We start from the raw sequence: 26,481 nt of genomic DNA, 5'->3' as shown, positions 1-26,481 counted from the left end.
GCAAAAATGTTGTTGCTGGCCTATTAAATTCAATGATAGAAGGGCTTTAGTTAATAAAAAGAGCTTATTAATCTCTTCCAAATAACTCTTATAGTTACCGGTATTTAGTTATTTCTACATTGTGATTGGTTCTGGAGAATGATTGCATTTACTGTTTGAATCAAGGCTAAAGACAAAACTAGTTCCAGGTGAAATGTACCTTGAATGGTGAAATGACACCTTGAAATGTAACTGACGGTTATAGGCAAATGTCCCATGGCAGGCAGGGAGGTGTTTAAGAGTTTTCCTATATTTTACCATAAGTGCAAAAGGAATGGAGAGCACCGTTCTGTTCATCTACATTATGGTAAATCAGGTAGGCAACCATGGGAAGACTCTGAGCATGACTCAAAGCTATTAATAGTTTCTCATTATTTTAAAGGGGAGACATGGGAAAAATGGTGCCTCACTTGGCCTTAAATAGGCAAATCACAGTTAAAAGGACAAATACCCAAACTCCCCTCCCAACTACTATTCTGCTCATGTGTTTGACTTGCAGCCTTAACTTCTTTCCCCCTCTCACCCTCCCTTAAATATAATCCCGATCACTATACTAAATCATTGTCTTTCCAAATTGATATATGAATCGGGTCTTCAGGTGTCTTGTCATTCAAGCCCCCAATCAGATTGAAATCTGTGTTTGGCAGTTTTTTAATACTACAATGAAAAACAAACAGGCACTATTATGGATGCCATAGTATCAGATGGTCCCATAATTTTAGAGGGGATTGACAGAGGATCTGTATAACTGAAATACCGATTCCTTTTCTTAAATGCAAAACTTCTTCATTGCAAAATCTGACTTTTGTTGTATTTTCTAATGGAAATAAGATAATTCTGTCTTGTACACCTTTCACAACACATTCGGCAACAAAAGTCTCTCTTCCTCACAATTGAGATATCACTGCTTGCTTTTAAAAATAGACATTTTGCACCATTGTTTACGATTATGTGGATGTCGGTGTGGATGATACACTTTGTTCTGCTCTATGTTATTTCTAATGCTGTTAAGGCAAACCATTATCTGTGTTATGAGAGTATATTGGAGCCACTTAAAAAAATTCTAAATCTTATTCAGTATTCTTGATTTGATGAGGATTGGATAAGAGGTACTTTGAAAGTATGCTTTAAAGAATACTTTGTCTAGGGGGGACGGGGGAGGAGGAGGGTAATTAATTGTTAAAACTGTGGTAAAACTTTTTAATAATAATAAAAAAAGAATACTTTGTCATATTATCTTTACCTATTTTTTTCTCTCATTTTAGTGTCCTCTAGGCTTTGAGGGGAAAAACTGTGAATTTGATATTGATGAATGTCAGTCACACCCATGCCAGAATGGTGGGACTTGCATTGACCTCACCAGTCGCTACATTTGTTCCTGCCCACCAGGAACACTAGGTAAGCACATGGCTTTTTTGGGGAGTGGGATAACTTGCTTGTACCATTGTTATTATTCTTAGGTGGAAAGCATAAGACACAGAATATTTTAGATTTAACCAGTGCAGCTCTGACTTTCATTTACTTATGTGAAGAGGAGACCTAGATTTTTTTCTTAAACCACTTAATAGCTCATTTGAAAGCACTGGACTTTTTCCAACAGTGTTGAATAGTTTATGACTTTCCTGGTGTTTCTGAATATAGACTCTCATTAGCCTCTAGCCATCATGGCTGACCATCAGAGATAATTGTAATTGTTTTCTATTTGGAAAACCATAGATTTCCTACCCAGTGTTTCATTACCTATTCAGGTAATAAGACAGAGAAACCCTGCCTTACAATAACAACCTAATGCTGTCTTGAAGATCCCTTGCTTTGGTTACATTAGTAGTATTGATGGGAGCCAGAACTGAATACACTTTGAATAGACCAGGTTGTGTTTTCTCACCTTCAGAATGGGTTTTGTTTTTTCTCTTGTCATAGGCAGTTCAAGAGGTGGGGAAATGTTTGGGGTACATAGTATTAGAATGTTTGGTATGATGGTTTGATATTTATCTCTATAGGTGTCTTATGTGAAATAAATGAGGATGATTGTGCTACGAATCCTAATATCCGTGTTCCCAAATGCCTCAACAATGGGACCTGTGTGGACAGAGTAGGTGGTTACCGTTGCAGCTGCCCACCAGGCTTTACAGGCGAGCGTTGTGAGGGAGATATAAATGAATGTCAATCCAATCCCTGCCATCCACGCAACACCCTGGACTGCATTCAAGAAGCCCGTGACTACCAGTGCATCTGCAAGCCAGGCTACACCGGTGAGTAAGAGTGCCAATAAGGCGAATGTGATGGATTCAATGGGCAAGGAAGAATGGGTGAAACTGGGCTGCAGTGGTGAGCAGAGGAGACAGGCTAAAATAAATGTCAGCAGGAAAAAGCCTTAAAATTGTATGCATTTTTTAATGAGCTACCCTTGGAAAGTCACTATTCGGTGACTCAGCTTCGAAAAACCACAAAATGAGCATTCAGGCATTCTGGCGAGGGTGTCATGAGAAAATATGTTGTTTCTCTGAGTAATTGATTATCTAATTTAGCAAAGTAGCAGATGAATAAATATGTGTATATTTTACCTAAACTTCCCTGGATTCTCATGACTCATGAATTATTACACATCGATACATGTCACTTGTATATTCTATTTCAGCATCGCTTTCCATTTGTTTTGAGTTTTGAATTTTATTTGTATTCTGTAACTCACGTAAAATGAGTCTAAGGTCACAAATGTATAGTTGTATTTGCAAAGTTTTGCCGCCATTACATTTTCGTGATAGGGAATCCAAATTACATCTGATAAGATGGTGATTACAGAGAGACAATCTCCAGGAATTAAACTATAATCCCTAGAATTGGTTAGGTTTCTTAGAAATCTTGGGAGCTGTGGTTCAACAACAACACATGTATACACAGAGAGAGAGGGAGGGAGGCAGGGAGAGGGAGTTTGGAAAATTTTGTGATTAATAAGAGAAAAGTGGCTGTGCCTGACTGGTTGAATATTTTTGTAATTTATGCCTAATTGGGAAAGAATATACTCAGTTGCTAGTTAAATGTTGATAGAGCTCAGTAGGCATTTATGTGAAAGGAGAATCAGGTACAGAAGCTGGTACTAAAATATGTGTCACATTTAATAGGGTGATGGTGTTCTCCTGAAAAGTTTGCGGTATGATTGGCAGAATAACATTTTTTGCCCCCTTTTAGGCCGCCACTGCAAAAACATTGTGAATGCATGTGAATCGCAGCCTTGCCAAAATGGTGGGCAATGTAAACTGGCAGTAAACTTGCCTCTCGGATATACCTGCCATTGCCCTCGGGTGAGTACCTAGAGTAAGGCTATATATATGACACCATAGTACATTGCCTGAGTATAAATATTATAAGGAGTTAAGCAGGGCAAGGAAGAGTGAAATAGGGAGGAATGTAAGCTGGATACACTGAAGCTGTGCTACAAGTGAAGAAACTTCACATTTTATCATGGGTCAGAATGCTATTTCTGTTTGGGAAGTATTAGAAAACAGTTCAATTGCATAATTGTGTGAAACTATAGCAGTTCCAACTCTGGCTATGATTTTTGCAAGAGAAATATATAGCATTATAGGTATATGAATATGATTCTTAAACCTTAAACTTCGGGTGGGAAAGAACTTTCTTACCAGAGTGACAGTTGCGAGAAAGGACACACTCTACCAAAAATATTATGTTGATGAATATTTTGTTTGTCTGACTTTCTTCATTACGTCTTCTTATGGTTCTTTTTCAGAGCTACTCGGGCATCAATTGTGAGCGCAGTGTGTTCTCTTGCCGAGAATTCTTCTGTTTCAATGGTGGCAGCTGCCGGGCTTCACCTCTGGGTGCCCACTGTTACTGCCTTCCTGGATGGACTGGACCTGATTGTCGCCTCCGTGCCAATAGCAGTTGTGTGAATCAACCTTGCCACAATGGGGGTGTCTGCCATGAGATTGCCAATTCCCCTTATTTTCAGTGCCTTTGTCCTGGCGACTACACAGGTGTTCGCTGTCAAACAGCACGCACCGCACGGCCATCACTGCACCCTGAGCTCCATTGTCCATTGGAAGAGTGTGCTGCAAAGGCAGGGGACTCCTATTGTGACAAGATGTGCAATAGCCCAGCTTGTCGCTGGGATGGAGGTGACTGTTCTCTTTTGGTGGATAATCCTTGGAAGCAGTGTGAGAGCCCTCAGTGCTGGCAGTATTTCAACAATAGCCAGTGTGATGAACTCTGCAACACCGTTGAGTGTCTTTATGATAATTTTGACTGCAAGAATCGTGAGCGCACCTGCAAGTGAGTTCTGCCTACGTCTTTGAAGGGGAACCTGTAGGTCATATTTCCCCGGTGCTTGTTAGAACTAAGTGTATGGATTCTTCTGCTAGATTAACTGAATGAGACAGTGAGATTTTGTTCAGAACACGGATGTTTTATTTTCCCCCTCCTCATTCTAGATATCTTCATTTTGGGGGAGGATGAGCTGTCTCAATATATGTAATCCTGATGACTCAGTTGGTTGATTTGTGGTGCATATGGAAAGCTACTCCCTGCAACTCCTTTATGGTTCTTTGTCAACAAAGGATAAATTTTGTGTTACGATAGGATTTGTTTTACATTTCCATCTTCCCCCCTTTTTTTACAGCCCTATTTATGAGAAATACTGCTCAGATCACTTTGCTGATGGGAATTGTGACCAAGGCTGTAATAACGAAGAGTGCGGCTGGGATGGGCTGGATTGTGCCCGGGAAGTGCCTGAACACTTGGCAGAGGGTGTTCTAATCATCACCGTGCTGCTTCACCCTGATGAACTGCTCCGCACCAGCACCATCTTCCTGCAGAAGCTGAGTGCCATTTTAAGGACCTCCCTGAGATTCCGTATGGATGAAAATGGCAACTACATGATCAAACCTTATTATGGAACCGGACGACGACTACGTAGGGAACTGGGCCAAGAAATAATTGGGTGAGTTTTATGTAGGTGGGTAGAGAAAAAAAAAGAATTTTGAGAGTAAGATAAGTAAGCTTATTTTATTATGAACTACAGGTCCCCCAAGCTTATCAGCTGCCTTGGTCAATGACGTTCAAAATTACTACAGTGCTGAAAAAATAACTTTAGAACCAGTACCCTCATTTGTGACCATCACAGTGTTTCTCAGTCATGTGATCGCCATTATAGTCAATATGCCTGGCTTGTTCTCCCTACCTCCTTGCAGAGGGGAGAGACTGGAGAGGAAGGGATTACAAGAGAACAAGCAAGTATATGAAACCCTACATGCTTTGGGGCCTACTTATTGTAGAACCACCTTTATCCAATTGTCTCTGCTTGTCCTATAAAATCTGATGGTTAATATCTCTGCTTCATTTAAAAAAAAACCACTACATTAAAGCAAACTTCTTAAAGAGAGTGCTAGATTCCCAGAAGCCGGTTGATGATAATTAAACAGACAATAGCATAAAGAGTTGAACAAATGGGATAAATCCGCTGTTATAAAATGGTATGGCATGCCTTTTGTAAAACTTGGGATATGTTTGAATTTTTAAAACGATTAATATAACTTAGAAGCGAGTTCATCCACAGTGCACATTGGGGCATGGCTGCACTAAATCCAAATGTGTGAAGTCAGCCTATTCTGCGGATTTAAGGCTGACTAGAGAGTAAAACAAAACGCAAGAGGTAACTGGACTTTTGCCTTTCCCTGGAATTCTCCGGGATGCCAAAGGAGACCTTGCTAACCCTTGCCGCTTTCTCTAGGTCTGAGGTCACCCTTGAGATTGACAATCGTCTTTGCTACCAAGCTTCAAACAAATGCTTCCCTGATGCAGAAAGTGCTGCTGATTACCTGGCTGCCCTGTCGGCAGTAGAGCGTCTAGAGTTTCCATATCCACTCAAAGCCGTGAAAGGTTAGGGTTGTTGTTTTTTTCCCTCTTCCAGGGGTATGGAAAAGGCACTTCAGGAAAGCAACATTGCTTGGCTGTTCTCTTTGCAGCCAAGTTCATAACACGGATCTATTGCTTCTTCAGGTACAAGAGATACAGTCGGCACCGACCCATTCAAGTTATTGCCCTTGGTGGTGGTAGCAGCCCTCATTCTCCTCGTGATCCTGGTACTGGGTGTGCTGGTGGCCCGGCGTAAAAGAGAACATAGCACTCTCTGGTTTCCTGAAGGTTTCAGTCTGAAGAAAGAGAGTAGCAACAAAAACCGGCGTGAGCCTGTGGGTCAGGATGCCCTGGGCATGAAGTAAGAGGCCCTTATTCATTCAAGAGCTATCAAGGAATCTCAAATCTTTGTTTCAGAGGCTTGTTAAAGAAAAGGAAAAAAAAAAGCTTCAGGGGCATTTGCTGACAAATCATGTTAATGTCTTGCTAAGTGACAGATTTAATGTGACAAAACCTGCTGTCCCCTTCCTGCTATGTAAACTATTAAGGAAGAGATTTTTATAGAATAGAATTTTTATTGGCCAAGTGTGATTGGACACACAAAGAATTTGTCTTGGTGCATTGGTGTTTTCCTGCAATAAGCCTAGAAACCCAGTGGGCTAATGGAGAAGAATTCCATCCTCCTACCAGTGTATGTGCCTGCATAGAATACTCTTACGACTTGTGGCCATTGTATGAATTGTTTGTAGCCATAGCTGTAGTATGTTGCCTCTGCTGAAAAGGATAGCCAGCTTTCTTCGATTTTACTTTGATGCTAGCCCTTTTTCAATTAATTAATTAAATGCATTGGCTGCCCATCTCATATCCAATGACTCTGGGTGGCTTACAACATTAAAAACATTAAAATCATCCACCATAAAAATAACAGCGGATTAAAAACATTTAACGGATAAAATCATGGATACAATATGGCAAAAAAGGGAGCCGGACACACGTGTGTGCCTGCAGGTGGATATTTGGAATATAGTCAGAGGTACGATTCCATTGCCTGCTATGCTCTAGCCTCTCATCTCACTCCATACATTTTACTCTTTCAGGAATATTGGCAAAGGGGAGAGCCTGATACCAGACAGCTCGGAAGACTGGCTGGAAGCCGAATGCCCAGAGGCCAAGCGTCTTAAGGTATTGCCTGCTCATTGTGAGACTTTGGCTGACTTGAGAACCGGAGCTGCAAAGGTATTCCAGCTCATATTCCGAACTATTCCATTGCCTTTTCTCCTCTTCTTCCCCTTTCTGGTTTTCAAGCCTGGGCAATGTTATACGCACAGTTCTCTGCCAAGCTCCTGGTGGCCTAACTTGTTTGGTGTTTCTCAAAAAGGACATTGTAATCAGTATATGCTACATACTATAGAATGCAGACTCTGTAGAGGAAGTATGACTCTGTGATAAATGTTGGGCTTGTGTTCTTCATCGCCAGGTGGAAGAGCCAGCCCTAGACTGTGAAGACCCAGTGGATTGCCGGCAATGGACACAGCACCACTTGGTGGCAGCAGATATTCGTATGCCTCCATCTATGGCCCTGACACCACCCCAGGGTGAATTTGACACTGACTGCATGGATGTCAATGTCCGTGGGCCAGGTAACACAAAACAGCTTGTTAGATGGACACTGTATACATGCCCTCTGGTGGAATCTTTATAGACAACATTTGATCGGTCAAGGATTTCTCTCTTCATGTCCTTTTCTTAATTGTAGCATATATTGTACTTTTTTTAAAAACAACAACATTTTATTGATTTTATTGTAATTTCTTTGTATGAGTGTTGTGAGTCATTGAGAGATTATTGGCATACAGATTTCATAAATGATTATTACAATAGTTCAATAAAGAACAAACTCTGTTAAAGTCATCTTTTATTGCGTTGTCCACACAGATGGGTTTACCCCACTTATGTTGGCCTCCTTTTGCGGTGGTGGCATGGAGACTGATCTGGCTGAGGAAGAGGAAGCAGATGACTCCTCTGCCAACATTATCTCAGACCTCATCTGCCAGGGGGCTAACTTGAGTGCCCAAACAGACCGCACAGGGGAGACTGCGCTACATTTGGCTGCTAGGTATGCCCGGGCTGATGCTGCCAAACGCTTGCTTGATGCTGGTGCCGATACCAATGCTCAAGATAACACAGGACGTACCCCACTTCATGCTGCAGTGACTGCTGATGCCCAAGGAGTCTTCCAGGTGAGCCTTGTCCTGAAGATATATTCACTCTATGAATGAACCAATGGAGCCTTTCTACTTCTAGAAATACAGTTTTTCTGTTATCCTCATATTAGCTGGTATTAAGAGCACAAAAGCACTGTATCTCTTTTGTTTTAATGTGAATTCATCTGCGACTGTTGCAATGTAGTGCATGTGCCATCGATCTGTTAACCTCCAAGATACTCCAAAAAGTCATCCCTAGCTTTCCTAATAACTGAATAGCAGCTGACTTAAATATTGTAATGTAGACAGTATTGCTTTACTACATTGAATGACAGTTTGGTCTTCTTCCGCCTAACACTCTTGTTAGATCCTGATCCGGAATCGGTCTACAGATTTAGATGCTCGAATGGGAGATGGTTCAACTGCACTGATCCTGGCAGCAAGGTTAGCTGTTGAAGGCATGGTGGAAGAATTGATCGCATGTCATGCTGATGTCAATGCCGTGGATGAATTGGGTATGTATAATTTGCAAAATGAGTTGGCTTGGTCTCAGCTTGGCTAGGTTTTGGACAAGTTTCTTAATTTGACTATATTCTATTGATTTCTACTACATTCCACTTAGATTCTTAGGTAACCGCTTCGTAACTCATTTACAAGATTGCCCAGATTGATTTAGTAAAGATGCTCATAATTCAATGTATATATTTTTTTCTCAGACACTTACTTTCTAACCTGGCTGCCATTCTTTTCCTTAGCCTTTTTTTTTTAATAAAGCACATGTTGATGAAATGTACTGCTGCAGAAGCTATGCAGACGACTGAGAGAGGGGGAAACTAGAATATGTGATAAAGATTAAAAGATTTTGGTTATGAGGATGACTTTTAGTTATTAATTAGGGAGAGGGCTTGATACATAGGGGTAAACCGAAAAACATTATGAACACTAGATTCTGCCAGTAGATGAATCCTTCCAGTATTTTATAAATAAATTTATTAATTTTTCCTCTGCAGCAAATAATCCATAGTTCAAGTTTTTACTTAATAATTTTCTTGGCTTCAGATCAGCTGATTTACTGGAAGATTTTTCTGTTATCCTCATATTAGCTCTTATTAAGAGCACAAAAGCACAGTGTCTCTTAATTTATAAAAAAAATAAGTGTTGATGGGCAATATGGAAGATGACAATCTGGCATGATTGAAGAAAGATAATTCCTTCAAATTTAAGAAAAGAGGTATATTAGAAGGCTTTTAGAAAAATCTAAGAATCATTAGCAAGTGACAAATATATTTATTCTCTTGATATCACTTCTACCAGGAAAATCAGCCCTGCACTGGGCAGCAGCTGTCAATAATGTAGAGGCTACAATTGCTCTGCTAAAGAATGGGGCCAACAAGGACATGCAGGACAGTAAGGTGAGTTCTCCAGTTGCCTTTTTAAAAATCTCATTATGCCTTTGTCATAACAGTCACCAAAGCTAACAGGAAAAGGTTAACTCCCATCTTTTCTAATGAGAAAGCAGGGCTCAGGCTTTGGTACCAGGTGGATTGATGTCCACCCCTCCCCCACCCCTGTTCTCTCTCTTCCATTTTGGGCTGAAAAATAAATAATTTTAGTTTATACTTGTTGCATCCTAAATGATACACTTGAAAATATCTTGACCTAGTGATTTCCTTTAGAATGAGCTGTCTCGAATGGATATGAGGAGAGAGTGATTTGTACAGTCACTCACTGCTATTAATTTAAATCAGCCATTTTGCCAATGCCTTCAGGGACTGTTGGCCATATTTAGCAGGGAATTCTGGTACTCTGAGAATGTCAAACAGTTTGTTGAATGTAATCATGAATTTGCCTTCTCTGCAACAGGAGGAAACACCACTGTTTCTAGCAGCTCGGGAAGGCAGTTATGAGGCAGCCAAAATTCTACTGGATCACTTTGCCAACCGTGAGATCACTGACCATATGGATCGACTGCCACGTGATGTGGCTCAGGAGCGCTTGCACCACGATATTGTTCAACTTTTGGATGACTACAACACTGTGCGCAGCCCACAGGGAATCCTGCCTGCTGGTCACTCTCTCTCCCCACTCATGTGCCCTCCCAATAGCTTCTTACCTAGCCTGAAGCCCACCCCACAGGGCAAGAAGAGCCGTCGGCCTAGCACAAAGAATGTGACAGCAGGAAGCAGTGCCAGTCTGGCACGGGAGAGCAAAGAGGCCAAGGCGCGTGCCAAGAAGCTCAATTTGGAGTGTCAAGGCTCCCTCCTGGAGAGCTCTGTCACCCTGTCTCCAGTCGACTCATTGGACTCTCCCTATGTGCCTAACCCTGCCTCACCTGGGGTCTTTCACACCGCCAATACCTCGTTGTCGGTGCCCTCTACCCCCATGGTCCACGGCATGATGGACCCACCCTTTGCTGTCAGCTTAGCACGCCTTAGCGACCTAGGGGATGGCACTCTGCTTTCCATGAACCGCCTCTCTGTGCCACCTGGCCGCATGGGGCTCAGTCTAGGCATGGTGAGCCCTGTGGCCATGCCTTTTGAGTGGCGTGCCCGTATTCCCACTTCTCAGTGCCAACCCATCATAGGGGTAGTCCACCCTGCTGCTTCCCATCCCAACCTGCACCAATCTGGCCAAGCTTTCCCACCAGGATTGCTTTTGCCTAACCACATGGCCATGGGGCTTAGCTCTCAGGGCTTGCCCAACCCAGCTCCAGCCCAGGCCAAGGAAGCTCCCCAGCCAATGCCTCCGCCACCAGCTGCTGTGCGCAGTAACCAACCTGTCTCACCCCAAGAGGGCCAGGGTCAGGTGGCACCACCACGCGGAGGGCCCCCACCATACCTGAAGGCAGCAGGGGTAGAGGATTATCCAACCCCACCATCGCAGCACAGTTATACGCAGGGGCAGGACGCAACACCCAAGCACTTCCTTCACCCTCCCAGTGAGCACCCGTACCTGACTCCTTCACCAGAGTCCCCGGAGCAATGGAGTAGTCCCTCGCCACATTCCTTGTCTGACTGGTCTGAATCCACACCCAGCCCAACTGTATTAGGGCCAAGCCACACCCAGCTTCCTTCGGCAGAGCCCTCCGCTAAAATGCAGGTGTTCGCATGAGGCACTTGTTTGTGAAACACATCCCAGAGGCCTAGGTCCCTCTGTGGCCCCCATTGGGGCCTGTGCCAGCCTTGGGGTTCTCATTTCCCCATAATTGTGTTTTTATAAGAAAAAACTAAAGTGTAAAAAGTTTTTTTAAAAAAATGCCTGATTGAGGAGAAGAAAGGATGGCCTCATCATTTCCACACTGCCATGGAACTCAGGCCGGCCCTTTCTTCCCCTCTCATGTTGTCTCATCGACTAGGTTTTGGGGAACTTTTTTTTTTTTTACAAGAGATCTTTTTGTATAAACCTTGCATTTAACTCTAAGCTTTTTTGTTTTTTTACAATGTATTCGATATCAGATCCTGTTGCGTGCCATTCTTCTTCCTCCAGGTCTAGGGCTGTAAGGAAGGGAGAGAATTATATCCCTTGTTCTTCCTTGGAATGGTTTTGTCTCTTGGGCTGAGCAGCCACTTCCCCTCCCACCATGTTGGGACGGGACTCTGCTCACAGTATTTGTGTACTGGGTACGCAGCATTAGCTCACTGGCACTGCCGTCCAGAGGATCGAATCACAATCTTGCCTCTGTCACACAGGGAACTAAGCCCCACACAGCCCCATCTTCAAACTCGGCACTTCATCACATTCCAGGTTAATTTATTCATTTTAAATTCTGCTGCATTCCCCATCTTCCAGTCCCCCTCCACCTCCCGAGTTGCTTCTCCTAATGCTAGCAATAGTCCTGGTGACTTTCTAGTCTCCAGAGTGTTTTGAGCCACTCTGTATTTTTATATCTGACCCTCTTTTGTCACCCCTGGATCTTACCTAAGGCTGCCTTTGACCAATCTTACGTTTTCATCGATGACGCATGTTTTGCCCCTGTGGTACTATAGGATCTTGAGGCAATCACAGATATGAGGGCGTCACTTTGGCATAAAAGGTACTAAGTTAGTATAAAATACTTTTGTTTCTCATGAAGACTTTTGGCCCAGCAGTCTGCTATCTATTTTGCTTTGTATACCCTACCTCCTTGAACCCTGTACATTCCAGTTATTCCTGGCTGTAAATATTGCTGGTGGGAGCAGTGGCAGACAGGATCTTGTTCCTATGGGCGACCACTGCTTTCTGCTTCCTTCTCCCTTTCCATGCTATGTAGCATAGTGGGGGAACGGCTTTGCCAGTCTCCCCCCCCCCGGCCACCATAGGAACATTTCTAGCTCATTTTAAAACTTTTTTTAAAAAAATCCAGTGTAAAACAAGTAGCTTTAAAGCAGCTGGGTGCTTTCTGTACAGAACGGCTTAAGCCGTGGCATAATAAACATAGCTAATAAGGAAACTGCCTTCCCTTCCTCTGTGTCATTTATTTTTCATTTGTTTATTTAGACTGTGTAACAATACATTAAAGAATGTACAAATGTTCCACTAACAAAAACATTGCCTTGTTTTCTTTCCATCCGAGTCAATTCAGAATACTAACAACCATTCTTCCACTACAAGACTCCCCTATGGCTATTAGCTGACTGGTTCAGTGTAAACATAAACATTGGGACGAAAACATAAAAAAGAATATGCCAACTCTTGAGTCAATATTCCATTATGGGAGTTTGCAAAGAGTGAAGCACTTAGACAGCCTGCATAATTTAAATTAGAAGGTTTTGAACTTTTCCTTCCAAACAGAGATTTTTTTTACATTCATTTTCTGTTACTGAAATATAGTATTTATTATGCCTTGCATCAGGCTTCCATGGGTGGGGGGGAAGAGGTGTGGTTAGACATGTTTGGTTCCCCACCCCCCCACCCGTATTGCAGCTGTGGAGGATACCCAGGGCTTCCTCACTATATTGTGCAGAAGTAAAACAAATAGTATTGGTCAAGTTTCCACCAAAAAAATCTCTTCAAGAAATCAAGGAGTGCACAACTTACATAAAAAGAAAAGATGTACAGAATATTTGAAAAGCAAATTTGCTGGCACAAGACAAACTATTTCTAATAAAATATTATTATTTATGTTTTTAACATTCACTTGGATTTTTAACTGTCTGACTCCTTGGACTCAGTATATCACATATGATACAATTTACAAATGAACAATACATGCCTATTTTTAAGGAAAAGTTTCATACTTCCAAAATAAGTTTTTTGTTTAAAATTTACAAAGATTAAACTTATATTCATCTAATGCAGAAAATCAGTGGCAGCACAATGCACGTTCCTGTAATTGCACTGTTAAAAAGACAAAATAGAACACTTTTCATTTGCAACCTAAATAGTGTAGCAGTGTCGTTCATTGGGGGTTCGGTTTATTCTTGCAACGCCCTACTTTTATCGTTTAAACATTTCCCAGTATCCTGCCAGAGCTGAAGAAGCTTCTTGGATGAGAAGCAAAACGTCTTCAAAACAAAAAACAAAGTCCAGTTGCCTCCTGAAAAAGCACTTTTGGGACAACCATGACATGGATGACTGAGAATCTCTACAGTCCTTTAAACATGATCCATGTACTTGTTGAAATTATTGTCTGCCAGCTTTCATGTTTTCTCCCTCATTTTCTTCCTCTGCACACATTAATTTGTAAACAAGACAGCCATTCTAAAGCAGGGATCCCCAACCTCCAGGCTGCAATCCTGTGCTGGGCCACAGCCCCTTCAGAAACGGGCTGCAGAAGTGTGTAAGCGTGCGTGTGCAAAGCTGCATTTGTGAAAGTGGCACATGTGCAAAACCATCCCGTCTCTGCCAGTCCACCAAGCCGGAAGGTTTGGAGATGAAGAAATTCTCAAAAATTTATTTCAAAATAGAAACTGAAAAATCAATTAGCTCTTACAAATAAATATTCTACATTGCTTTGTGTTATAAATCAGTGGAGTGTAGGAGACTTGCATCCTATTATCACGGTCTATTCACTTCCATGGGGATATTGAAGTTTCCCCTGGTAAAAAGGTAGCCCAACCTCATGTGCAGAATTTCACTTTTACCACAGCTCTATATTTAGAATTTGGCCCCAAGTGGGGCCACAATGGTTATGGTTAAAAAACCATTGGTTCTATCTGAACAGGGATATAAAGAATAAAAGTGTGCTCTGGGATTAATACAAGGCACTTTTCAGCGTTCTGCAGTTAATTTAGGAGGTATAACCTTGTGTGAGAAAGTACAAAAAAGAAGTTAGCAGACAAAATATGTTCAATAATTGCTGTACCTCAGAAGCTGGTGTAATCAGCACCCTCCCATGAAGTAAGGGAATCAAGTAGGAAACTGATCACATACCTGCTACTTTGTGTTTCCCAGTGAATTACATTTTTTACATGAGGCATTTTAATTCCACCTTTGCCTCAGACAAAATAGTGAATGGGCTTTCGCATTTTTGTAAGGGAAGTAAGGTATAAGTTGCCAAATTGCCATCCCTCTGGCTGAAAGCATTAAGATGAAAGCTTTCCTCTCATTGCTGACAAAAAGTCTGCCAAAATTAGTGCATCATTGATTGGAAAAGAAATACAACTTGTTAAAAAAGAAACAACACGTGTGCCTTTTTTGGTATGCCACGGCAAGAATGCAGATCAGGTGATGAGTGGTGAGGCAATAAGACTTTTGAGCTCAGAGCATGCTCATGTGCCATTGGTGCTATGTTGAGGGATAGTCTGAGAGACATCGCTGGATACAGAAGATTTACTTCAACCAGAACCATACCTTTGACGAAGATCACCGCCTTGGGGTGGTATCTATAAGCACTTTCACTATTTTTTAGGGGTATTTTCCCCTTGATGTTGCTTCAATTTTCTTTTCAATCTTGTCTGAAGGGATATTTTTTAAAATGATGGTTGGTTGTACAATCAGCCAGATGTTTAGACCGGATTTGACATTTTTATCCAACTGTTGAATTACAGAATGAAGGCTCTGCTTTGATCCGGGTCTCTTTTTTTTAACATAGCTTTTCAATACAGAAGGAATTTTTGTCAGGGAGCCATAGTTCAGGACTTAATTTGTTGAACCAGTGAAGTCTTGATGTTTTCTCTGGTCAAATATAACACCCCACCTATTTTTCCATACATTTATACATCCACAACTTTGGAACACTTCTAAAGAAGCATAGACATCTTCACCCATAAATAAACCAAAATGCAGCTTTCCTTAACCATGAAGAAAGCAAGGCTTTCTTGTGAATAAAAGGCAGATCTTACTTCAGAAATACTGAAAAAGTAGTAATTTGAATAGCTGACTAGTCAGTCACTCCCAATCTAATGAAAGAATCTGAAAGCATTTCTTCCTGGGACTGTATTTTAAAAGCTGAATTACTTGCATCCAGAAACAGGTGGTGTAAAAGCTTCCCAAAACTGTCTTAACAATTTACCAGAATAGGCATTTCTTTTTGACTAGATGGTCTTCAATCTGTTCTATTCCCTTTAAACCCTCTAATAATACCTTAGTACTGTGATGGCAAACCTTTGGCACGCGTGCCATGGCACACGGAGCCCTCTCTGCAGGCACGCGAGCCGTCGCCCAGCTAAGCTCCACTGCGCTTGCTCCAGCACTTCCCGCTGGCCAGCTGATTTTCGAGTCTCTGCCCTGCAAACGGGAGACAAGCGTGCATGAGGTTGGGCTACCTTTCCGCTCACTTTCTTCTGCCTGTGCCTCCCCAGATCTCCGGAGTTTCCCCTCCCAGCGCTGCTTTGGAAGGTGAGGCTTTCCCCCCCCTCCCAGCTGTTTTGGGATGCGAGGCTTTCCCCCCCCCCAACCTTTTTTTTTTGGAGGTGAGGCTTTCCCCACTCCTCTCCCAGTTGTTTTGGGAGGTGAGGTTTTTTCCCCCCTCTGAGCCCTGTTTTGGGAGGTCAGGCTTTTTCCCCGCTTCCAGCCATTTTGGGAGATGAGGTTCTCCCCCCCACCAATGCTGTTTTGGGATGTGAGGCCAAAGGGGGGGTGTCACACACAAATATGCAGGGCGGAAGCGGAAGGTTGAGTGCATACGCAGGGGGTCGTGCACGCATGTGCAGGGGGTGGGGCGTGCAGGAGGAGCATTGCATTATGGGTGTGGGCATGCACATACGTGCAAAAGTGCGCGCACACATGCTTTTGGCACCCAAGGAAAAAAAGTTTAACCATCACTGCCTTAGCAGGTGTCATCCCTGGCCTATTTATTTTTCTAATTTCCTTTTTCCTCTTCCTTGCCACCATGTGGCAGCAGAGATAGATATACTTCCAGTTTAGTCTATTTGAACTAATTGGGTTTCATAGGATTTTATTACACTCAACTATTACACATAGAAATAGTAGTTGTCTTTAATAATGTTGAATAGCTTTCCACCAGAAAAAAATAAGAAAAGCATTCTGACCTAATCTGGGAATTGATGAAGTGGCTTCATCAGATACCTAAAATTGATAAAATAATAGCTACTGTATTTTAAATGCAGACTGATTCAAAGAAAAGGGCTTTTAGTTTCTGTTAAGTGAGGCACATAAATATATTAAAATAATCTGCCCAATCATGCAGTTAAAAGTAGCAATAATTTATTGGTTTAATCCATAGGTTATATACTGTAGTTTCTCTTCAAATTGTATAAATCATTCACCTTTTACTAAAGATCACTTATGGCAGCTGCTTTATGCATTTGCCCCTCAAACTCTTATGCTCCAATAAATGGATTCATGTTGGAATAATGTTTTTAATTTTTTGCTACAGTATTCCAACATGGCTTCCCCTGTGGAGTGCTGCAGTTTGGAAATAAAAGCTTTAATACACCAATTATCTATCACTCCTTTCCTTCATCTTTGTTCTCTTTGCCTGTTTGCAAGCCATCTGTGATGAAAGCTGCAAGGGCAGATGAACACGGGGCCAAGGAATTGGCGGCTGGCTCAGAGAAGACTGCTAATCAACATTTACTGATATTCCCTCAAAATCTAAACTGACTTAAATATTGAAAGTTGTGATAGTGTAGGGATGTGCTACAGTATATAAAATGGTGGCAATGGCCAGAGCTGCCATTTTTTAATGATTCTAATGGTCCTCACCAACTCATCTAGAAGATATCTGTCCTTTGGTCTTAACTTCCCAGAGATTCAACCTCCCTTGTTTCTGTTAATAGTGGCGAGGCAATTTATAAGGCAACCTAAATCCAATTCAGGTCTGAGAAATGGCTTATTGAAGGAAATAAAGGGAGTTTAGGATGTTTTAATCTAGGGATTTTAATCCCTAGATTAATCTGTTTTAATCTGTGGGAAGCTGTAAGCAAAATTAAATATATAAACACACTTGCAGTCTCACTACTGGTCCTATGCTAAATGTGTGCCTGTGTGCCTTCAGGCAATTCTGGACTAGACCCTGCAGTTTTCTTGGCAAGATTTTTGAAAGTGGTTTCACTTTCAAAATAAAGCCATTGCTTTATTTCTAGTACTAAGGGAGAATGGCTGATACAAGATTGCCCAGATGGGCTCATGCCTAAAGCAGGGCTAGAGCTCGCATCTTCTGAAAACTGGACATACCATAATTGAGAGGAAGAATCTCTGTCTCTAGTGCCTTTGAGAAAAGTGTGACTCACGCAGAATGACGCAGGATTTGACCGAAACACTCTGTAGAACTATAAAAACTCCATGAACACATACAGCAATGCACATTTGTTCTAGAATGAGTTGAGCAGCACTGCTGTGGCAATTCAGACTTGTGCTGCCACATGGAATTTTTCATTTTAGGTTATCTCAGGATGGGACCAGGAATCTAGAAGATCATAACCCTGCGGTAGCACTCTAGTGCACAACAGTAGCCAGCAGAAACAGCCTTCTGAGAAACAGTCTATTGGGGAGAGAAGCGGGTGGGAGCCTCTAACACCTTGGGGGTTGACAGACCTTGGGAAATAAGCCAAGGGTGTGCCAGGGTGCACTTCAGGGATGGGAGAAGTACCATTTTTAAGGCCTGTCAAGACCTGTATGGCCTGAAGCCTGAACAGGATATGTGCCTCTATGTGCCAGGGTGGAGTCAAGTTGCACGAGTTGGCAAGTGTGCCCTAAGTAAAAACTCAGGAGAGTTGCCTAGTAGCTTCATTTTAAGCATACTTCTTTAGAATCTCTCATGAGCTCACAAAACAAAAATGCAACTGTTGTCCACCACACCTCATCCCTGCTCAGGAAATCTTTCTGCAGCTGGGCATGAGTTCTTTGTAGCTCCACCTATACCTTCCTTCCAAAAGTTAGGGAAGCTTAAAATAAATAGGGCTCAAGACTAACATATGCCAGCCTTCTGGGTTGTAATTCATTAGTGATATATCATCCCAAAAATGACTGGCTGATTTTCCAAATTAGCAGTGTGAAAATGTTCTAGATGGTTTATAGCTTGGCTCACCTTGAAAAGCCTGGATTGTACTGGATTTATTCTAGGATGGGGGACAACCAGGGAATCCTAGGGCTGCAAACTAGGATAAAGAGTTGGGGGTGGAAAAAGCCAGACAGTCAAATCATTTCCATAGCTTTGCTAAGAAACAAGACACGTGTGCCAATAAAGTTACCAGAAGGTAAGCTTGTCTTGAGAAAAACTTTACCTTGGTCCAAAATTGTTCCAAGAAGCAAAGGGAAAAAAAACTTCATTGTAGCCATAGGGTTGTAACCAAATCCCAAATTATTATAGTAAATAAAAATGGCAGAGTAGGTAATTTGTGACATTCCAGTATGATCTTTCTTTTTAAAAATATATATAAATACTTGTCATGGTAACAGAAGGAGAAAGAGAAAAAATATTTTTCTTGTCTCCTTCACTTACCTGTGGCTCTAATATATTATTATTATTATTATTATTATTATTATTATTATTATTATTATTAATCACATTTATATACCACCCTATCTCCCGAGGGACTCAGGGCGGTTCACAGGCAAGTAAAAGACATATAAATACACACTAAAACCACATTTAAAAAACTTATTCTACAAACCTCTATATAGGAGAGGTTCAATGAAAACCTGCTCCAAACTCAGTTTCTTCCTTTTTCCATGGTTGTTTCAGAGATTATAGTAGAATATCAAGTTTTGGGGTTGCTGTAAGTGAAAGCCAGGCATGGGGTGACTAGGAAACTTGGATCCAGCTCAGGATCTCCTTGAGCATCTTCTCGGAATGCAGACATATGTTCTCTTCTTATTTTCACTTCTCAAAGAGAAGTGACAGGGATAGCCTTGAGATATTTTTTTTTAAAGATAAACAAACATGCTCCATTAAATTCCTAAGGTTTCTGAGACTATGACTCAAAGACAAATAAACGATATATGCCTTTCAGAGAAACTGCTACAGATGGTGTAAAATTATTTTTTCCCATCTAGTGAATGATCTCAGTTTAATGGCTACATTTGATAAGCACTTCATCTTAGTCAAGAGGCCCAGAAGCCTTTTGATAAATAGGGAGATCTATCATTCCATTTTGGAATAAACAACATCACGCAAAGTACAGAAGAGAAATAACGAAGAATAAGCAAAAAAAAAAAAGGGCACATTAAAACATAGTCAATCTATTTTGCAGCAATTTCATTATCTTTCTCCATGCTTTTCTGTCCTTGGAAACCATCTTTGTTTCTACCATGTCTGTACGTCACCACTTCATTTTGGCTTTTCTCAGTTTCCCTCTTTCTCTCAGTTCAGCCACTCTTTCATCATGTATTAGTTTTGCAATTCAATATTCAGCCAAATCTCTACAATGTCCTTTTCTACAGTGCTTTTATTTTCATACTCAGTTCCAATTCATCCAGGGTCTCCTCATTCCTAACCCCATCGCTTCTTAATAGCCACACCTCAAGGCCTCATTTTCATTGCACTGAACTTATTTTTATCTTTCCTTTGATAATTTCAGCTCCAACTTCCATAACAAGAAGTATAGGTGGTCGATTTAACGACCACAGTTTTTTTTTTAGTTTTTTTTTTGTTTACATTTATACCCCGCCCTTCTCCGAAGACTCAGGGCGGCTTACAGTGTATAAGGCAATAGTCTCATTCTATTTGTATATTTTTACAAAGTCAACTTATTGCCCCCACAACAATCTGGGTCCTCATTTTACCTACCTTATAAAGGATGGAAGGCTGAGTCAACCTTGGGCCGGGCTCGAACCTGCAGTAATTGCAGGCTACTGTGTTCTTAATAAGCCTTAATAACAGGCTTTACCAGCGTGAGCTAAACCGGCCCAACACTTCCATTGCTAAGTGAGATGGTTGTTAAGTGGGTTTTGCCCCATTTTATGACCTTTTTTGCCACAGTTGTTAAGTGAATCACTGCAATTGTTAAGTTAGTAACATGGTTGTAAAATAAATCTGGCTTCCACATTGATTTGGGGAAGTCAGGAGGGAGCAAAAGGTGATCACATGACCCTGGGATACTGCAAATGTCATAAGTATATGCCAGTTGCCAAGCATTTCAATTTTTGATCCCATGACCATGGGGATGCTGCAATGGTTATAAGTGTGGAAAATGGTCATAAATCACTTTTTCCAGTGTTAACTTCCAAATGTTCATTAAACAAATAGTTGTAAGTTGAGGACTACCTGCATGCTGAAACATGTTCTTACATGCTGATATTTTTTGCTTAAGTTTTTTTTTTTGTTAATTACATAGAATAATTCCTTCCATTTTTCCTGTCAATCACCGTGACATTCGTCTTTGATATATTAATTTTCAAATCCATGCTCCTTGCAACATACACTCTAATATTCACTGTAACTATTTGGATTCTCAGCCAACCACATGGCATCATCTGCATACAAAAGTACATTACACTAATGTCCCTGAACAATATCACCTCTAACATTACCATAGGCATTTCTTATACATTCATCCATATGCACATAAAATAATCAAAGGAACATCACTTATCCTTGCCTGACTCCTTGCACAATGATGAACCAGTTGCTAAATGTTTAATATACTCTCACACATGCTTTATGTCTTATCATATATAACTCTTAATCACCCGCAGCAATGCAATGTCAATCTGTATTTGCTGTAACCATTACACAATTCAGGTTTTTTTTACTTTAACAGATGTTTCGTCAGTTAAACTAATGTGTGATACATTTACTTTCTCAGATTCATTTCTGCATAACCTCCTGAAGAGCCAAAATCTAGTCTGTATACCTTTTGTCCATCAAAAAGCTACACTGCACTTTCTGTAGACCAGAGAGGGAAAATGGTCAGATAAGCTAACTCTATATTATTGCAAAGCTGCATTAACCGAATCTTGCAACTCTAAAAGTACAACTCTCCTGCTGTCACTTCTATATGCTGAGCCTCTTGCTCTGGGCTATGCTCCCTCTCATGCTGACTGTTTTTCAATGAATTAATTTAATTTTAATTAAAAATGAAAAAATAAAAGATAAAATAACAATTAAAAATAATGAATAAATTAAAAAAGAAAGCAAAAAACAAACTCAAAGGACAGACTTGATGAACTACTAGGTCTTTTTTGGCTGTCAGTTTTCTATGTTTCTATGGGTATCCCAAGGTCATTGCCATATACAATTTCCCAGTTTTGTTATTTGCTACTTCTTACCACATTCTTATTCTTAATAAAAGAAATACCAAACCATCCATATAGTCTTTCATTTGTGCAAGTGGGGATATTCAGTTTATCAACTGGGAAGCTTCCGAGGTAGTCTAGAAAACAGAACACAATCAAAAACTCAAAATTCTTTCTCACCTTTTATTTTACTGTAGACAAGTAGTGATATCATGTCAAAATGTTAGCAAAATTAAATCAGAAAAACAAAGTTTTTAAATCTATGAAAATAGATTAAATGCATATAATGGAACCTTATATACTGCCTCCACTACTATGATACTTTTTATTAGTGACATAGTGATATTTTTAATCACAGGGATGACACGCTACTGATAGTCGAATTTAATGACTAAATAAAAAGTTGTTGAACTATCCATAATAAATTATCAGAATCATTCAAGAAACCATTTTTCTCAGTATTCCAAGAAATTGATCAACAGGAAAATCATCAGGAACCTACCCACTTCCATAGATTTAATCCAGGTAATCCTCAATTTACAATCACATATGGGATCAGAATTTCTGTTGCAAAGCAAGGCCATAGTAAAGTCAGTTGCACCCAATTTTACCACCTTTTTGGGGGGGGGCGGGGCTATAGTTGTTAGGGACACAGTTATAGTTGTTAGGGACACGGTGGCTCAGGGGCTAGGACGTTGAGCTTGTCGATTGAAAGGTCGGCAACTCAGCGGTTCGAATCCCTAGTGCTGCCGTGTAACGGGTGAGCTCCCGTTACTTGTCCCAGCTTCTGCCAACCTAGCAGTTTTGAAAGCACGTAAAAATGCAAGTAGAAAAAATAGGGACCACCTTTGGTGGGAAGGTAACAGCGTTCCGTGCATCTTTGCCGTTGAGTCATGCCGGCCACATGACCACGGAGACGTCTTCGGACAGCGTTGGCTCTTCGGCTTTGAAACGGAGATGAGCACCGCCCCCTAGAGTCGGCAACAACTAGCACGTATGTGCGAGGGGAACTTTTACCTTTACCTATAGTTGTTAAGCAAATTACTGCAATGTTAAGTTAATCATTCAGTTATTAACTCTGCAAATGTTATAAATACATGCCAGTTTCCATGCTTGTGACTTTTGATCAAATGATTGTGGGGATGTTGTGATGGTTATAAGTCTGAAGACTGTTTGTGAATCTCTTTTTTCAGTGCTTTTGTGACTTCAGTGCTTTTGTGACTTCAAATGGTTATAAGCAGTGGTGGGTTGCTACCACTTCACCCCAGGTCAGGCAAACTGGTAGCGGCGGCAGGAGGCTCCGCCCACCTGCCTGGATTTCTCTGTGCATGTGCAGCGCATGCACAGCACACGTGCGTGCCCATAAGCAAACTAGTAGTGGCCAAAATTGAAACCCATTACTGGTTATAAGTCAAGGATTACCTGTAATCATAATTTCCTGATAAGAAGAGAAAATGTGGTGTGCAACCTGGTTTTGTGGTAGCTTCACATTCTGTTAAAAAAAAATCCTTGCCTGTTGATGAGATACTGTTGTTCAATAGTTCAATTGCTTCCAACTCTTTGTGAGTCATAACTTGCTTTTGCAGGTTATGTGTTACAAACTGTTTCTCTGAGTTTGTGTAATCTGGTGTTTATGTCATCAATGATATCAAATTGTCTTCTGTCAGCCTCTTTTTATTACATTCAATTTTTCCAAAATTTTCCAAGAATGATCTTCTCCAGTAACTCTTTTTTTTCCTTTATCTTTCCAATATATTTAGAAATTAATTTCCAATACTGCCTGATTTTACTTCATCTAGTTTTGAATCATGTGTTCCTTTTGCAGCCTACATTATTATTTTTAATTCCTCTAATCCAGCTAAATTTCAGTTTTTAAAATAGTTGTAATTTTATTAAAGATTAAAAATATAACAATAAAAACTGATACAAACTAAAAAGTAGAAAAAGAAAAATAGAGGATGCAGAAAAGAAAAAACAGAAAAGAAAAACATACTATCAGTAAAGAAAAATGAAATATATAAAAATTGACTTTCCCCTTCAGCATAAGAATAAACAATTTTAGTAATTTATTGCCTTCTCTTAAAATACAACAAATGATTTTTTTCTTCCCATATATCCTATCTCTTATCTATAAACAAATCCATAAAGCCTCATCATTTTAGTCCTGATGCAAAAGTTCCTTAAAGGTATAAAATATCTATCTTTTATCTAACCTTGATAAAATAAATTAATTTTATGTACCTTCTTTTTTATTTCTAACAATCTAGATTTGGGGTGTCAAACTCGTGTCATCACATTGTCGTCATGTGATATCTCATGACTTTCCCCCGCTTCACTAAAATGGGATTTGGCATGGCCAGCATGTGACGCATCCGGCCCACAGGCCCACAAGTTTGATACCCCTGATCTAGATCTTTAGTGCCTGATTTATTTTCATTTTCTCTGCACAAGTCTTTTTTATAAGTCCAACATGGGAAAATTATCCAGGTTATCTTAGTTTGTTTTTTCTAAATCACTTTTTATTAGGAAGGCAACAGCCAGTTTCTTTTTTATGTCCAATATAGCATCTTTTTCCATATCATTCTTGTAGCCTGACATTTTCTAAATCTACTTTCAAATCGGTCTTGTCAGGCACAACTTGTTCCTCTTCCAGAACATCTTTTTATCATCTTTTAAACACAGTCTATTAAATAAAACAGATACTATTAAAATTAACTTTGGTGTCCACTATTCAAACATAGCCTGCAAAATGTCTAATGTTAGAATATTTTGTTTCATTCCATTATTGTAACTCAAGATTATGAGTTCTTCTTACTTGTAATCGTTCTAGTTCCCCCAGTGTCCGATTTTTAAGGTCTTATTTTTTTAAATTCAAAACAAAAGCATTGTCCCATGCAAAGGATTCTTTATAATTAATTTCAAAACCTTATTCCAAATTTATTTGGACCTTTAGTCCATTTGTAATATTTCAGAAGTTTTTAATCACACTTTTGTTGTTCATTCTCCAAACATTTTTTAAGTTCTTAAAGTTTATTTATTTATTTATTTTTATTTATTTTATTTGATTTTTATACCGCCCTTCTCCCGAAGGACTCAGGGCGGTGTACAGGCATAATAAAACCGACAATACAATATACAAGTTTAAAATACGATTTAAAAAACTTATTTTAAATTAGCCCAATGATTAAAATTTCCCATACTAAAAAACCCCGTTTAAAATTAATAAATTTAAACATTAAAATCCCAATTTAAGCCAGCCCCGCGCGGATAAAAAGATGAGTCTTGAGTTCGCGACGAAATGTCCGAAGGTCGGGTATTTGGCGTAAACCCGGGGGAAGCTCGTTCCAGAGTGTTAAGTTATCGTTAAAACTTCTTTCACCAAGGAAACTTGCTTGGTTTTGGGAAACTTGTTGATCCAAAGATTTGTAATAGCTGAAAAGCAATTAACAATGTGTAGAAAGATTTAAATCAAAATAAATTTTATTCCTTATATTGTTTCCAACTTCCCCTTAAACATTAACATAATCTACAATTGACAGATACAAAAAATAATATCACAAACAAAGGTAATATATTGTTGCAGAAGATTACTAAATTTCATCTCCACTAGATAATTGACAACTGAGCTGAAATGGATTAAATCAAGTAGAACAGCAAACAGGGAAGAATCTTTTACATAAACTTCCTTGAATAGGTAAACCAGACTTAATCCACACATTAAGGAAGAATGGCTGTAATGTACATAAAGTTAATTAAAATTTGTTTCTCTGCAAACTGTAAGTCCACCAGAATACACATTACACAACTCACACAGGCTCAAACACCACACCCCTACCACTTTTTCTATAAATATGTCTGATTTCTGTACCTCATTTGTAGCTACCTTTCAGAGGGTGGATTCTGAGTCCTTTGTCAAGCACCAGGGAAATGAGAAGATTCGAGCAATTCAAATGTATCTCCCAAAGATTTATTGCAAGCTTAAGCTCTCTACAACAGAGGTCTCCAACCTTGGCAACTTTAAGACTTGTAGACTTCAACTCCCAGAATTCCTCAGCCAGGAAAGCTGAAGTCCACAAGTCTTAAAGTTGCCAAGGTTGGCGACCCCTGCTCTACAAGAATCTGAACTACTAATGGTCAAGGGAAATTAGTGGGAGTTAAGAATAGAAGGAATTTAGTGGGTTGGACTTAGACCACTTGTGGGCACAAAAGGACTAATGATACTTTTGGCCCAGAGATGGGCATCACATAATGTAACAACCGGTTCGCCTAGAATCGAAAATGTGAGCGTGCATAGTTCACAGTAGCATAGTTCAAAGGCGCGGATTGTTTTGTTTCAACTGTTTTTAATGGTTAAGCTTTCACAGCCAGATGTTACAACTGGGAGACACATAGCTTTGACAGTGCATATCTTAGTAAAATGTGATGTCTCTATCTAGAACTGCCACCCAAGTAGCAGACATCTGTTTATTATATATATTAGCAACTCAATACAGACTTATAGATTATGTCATCATTCTTCTTAAAACAATTTCTTTTTTAAAAAAGGAAGCAGCCAAGCGAAAAGAAAAAAACCGGAAAGATACAATATCAGTTAAGTGAACAAAGAAATTGCAGAGTTAGGCTTAGGGTTAGAGTTAGGGAATGACTATTAAATTATAGAATTATAGAACAAAATATTATAGCTGATTAATTGATTAAAATATTTGATTACTAATTGGATGATAAAATGTATGATTAAATAAATTAATGTTAACTAATTGTTGTTTGCACAAAAGAATTGTAACCCACACACCGACACATTGTATTT

At 40.0% G+C, this 26,481-nt stretch overlaps 1 protein-coding gene across 3 annotated transcripts in view; it reads left to right on the top strand.

The window, feature by feature from the left end:
* Nucleotides 1-12,547, top strand: part of NOTCH3 (notch receptor 3) — a 71,185-nt gene extending 58,638 nt beyond the window's left edge. For 2 of the 3 annotated variants that reach the window (XM_058170448.1, XM_058170450.1), the window contains 13 exons: nt 1,305-1,437; nt 2,040-2,291; nt 3,229-3,341; nt 3,788-4,329; nt 4,676-4,996; nt 5,786-5,934; nt 6,055-6,271; nt 7,008-7,146; nt 7,388-7,550; nt 7,846-8,150; nt 8,482-8,629; nt 9,429-9,526; nt 9,978-12,547. In XM_058170448.1, coding sequence (XP_058026431.1) covers nt 1,305-1,437; nt 2,040-2,291; nt 3,229-3,341; nt 3,788-4,329; nt 4,676-4,996; nt 5,786-5,934; nt 6,055-6,271; nt 7,008-7,146; nt 7,388-7,550; nt 7,846-8,150; nt 8,482-8,629; nt 9,429-9,526; nt 9,978-11,225 — 3,828 coding nt within the window. In that variant the 3' untranslated portion in view covers nt 11,226-12,547. The remainder of the gene's footprint in view (nt 1-1,304; nt 1,438-2,039; nt 2,292-3,228; nt 3,342-3,787; nt 4,330-4,675; nt 4,997-5,785; nt 5,935-6,054; nt 6,272-7,007; nt 7,147-7,387; nt 7,551-7,845; nt 8,151-8,481; nt 8,630-9,428; nt 9,527-9,977) is intronic. The other variant, XM_058170449.1, reaches the window with a different exon arrangement.
* Nucleotides 12,548-26,481: the final 13,934 nt, after the last annotated feature.

Source organism: Ahaetulla prasina, chromosome 2 (genome assembly GCF_028640845.1).
Source record: "Ahaetulla prasina isolate Xishuangbanna chromosome 2, ASM2864084v1, whole genome shotgun sequence".
NCBI classification, from domain to species: domain Eukaryota; kingdom Metazoa; phylum Chordata; class Lepidosauria; order Squamata; family Colubridae; genus Ahaetulla; species Ahaetulla prasina.
The sequence above is the reverse complement of the archived record's forward strand: the minus strand, read 5'-3'. Positions and strand labels throughout refer to the sequence as shown.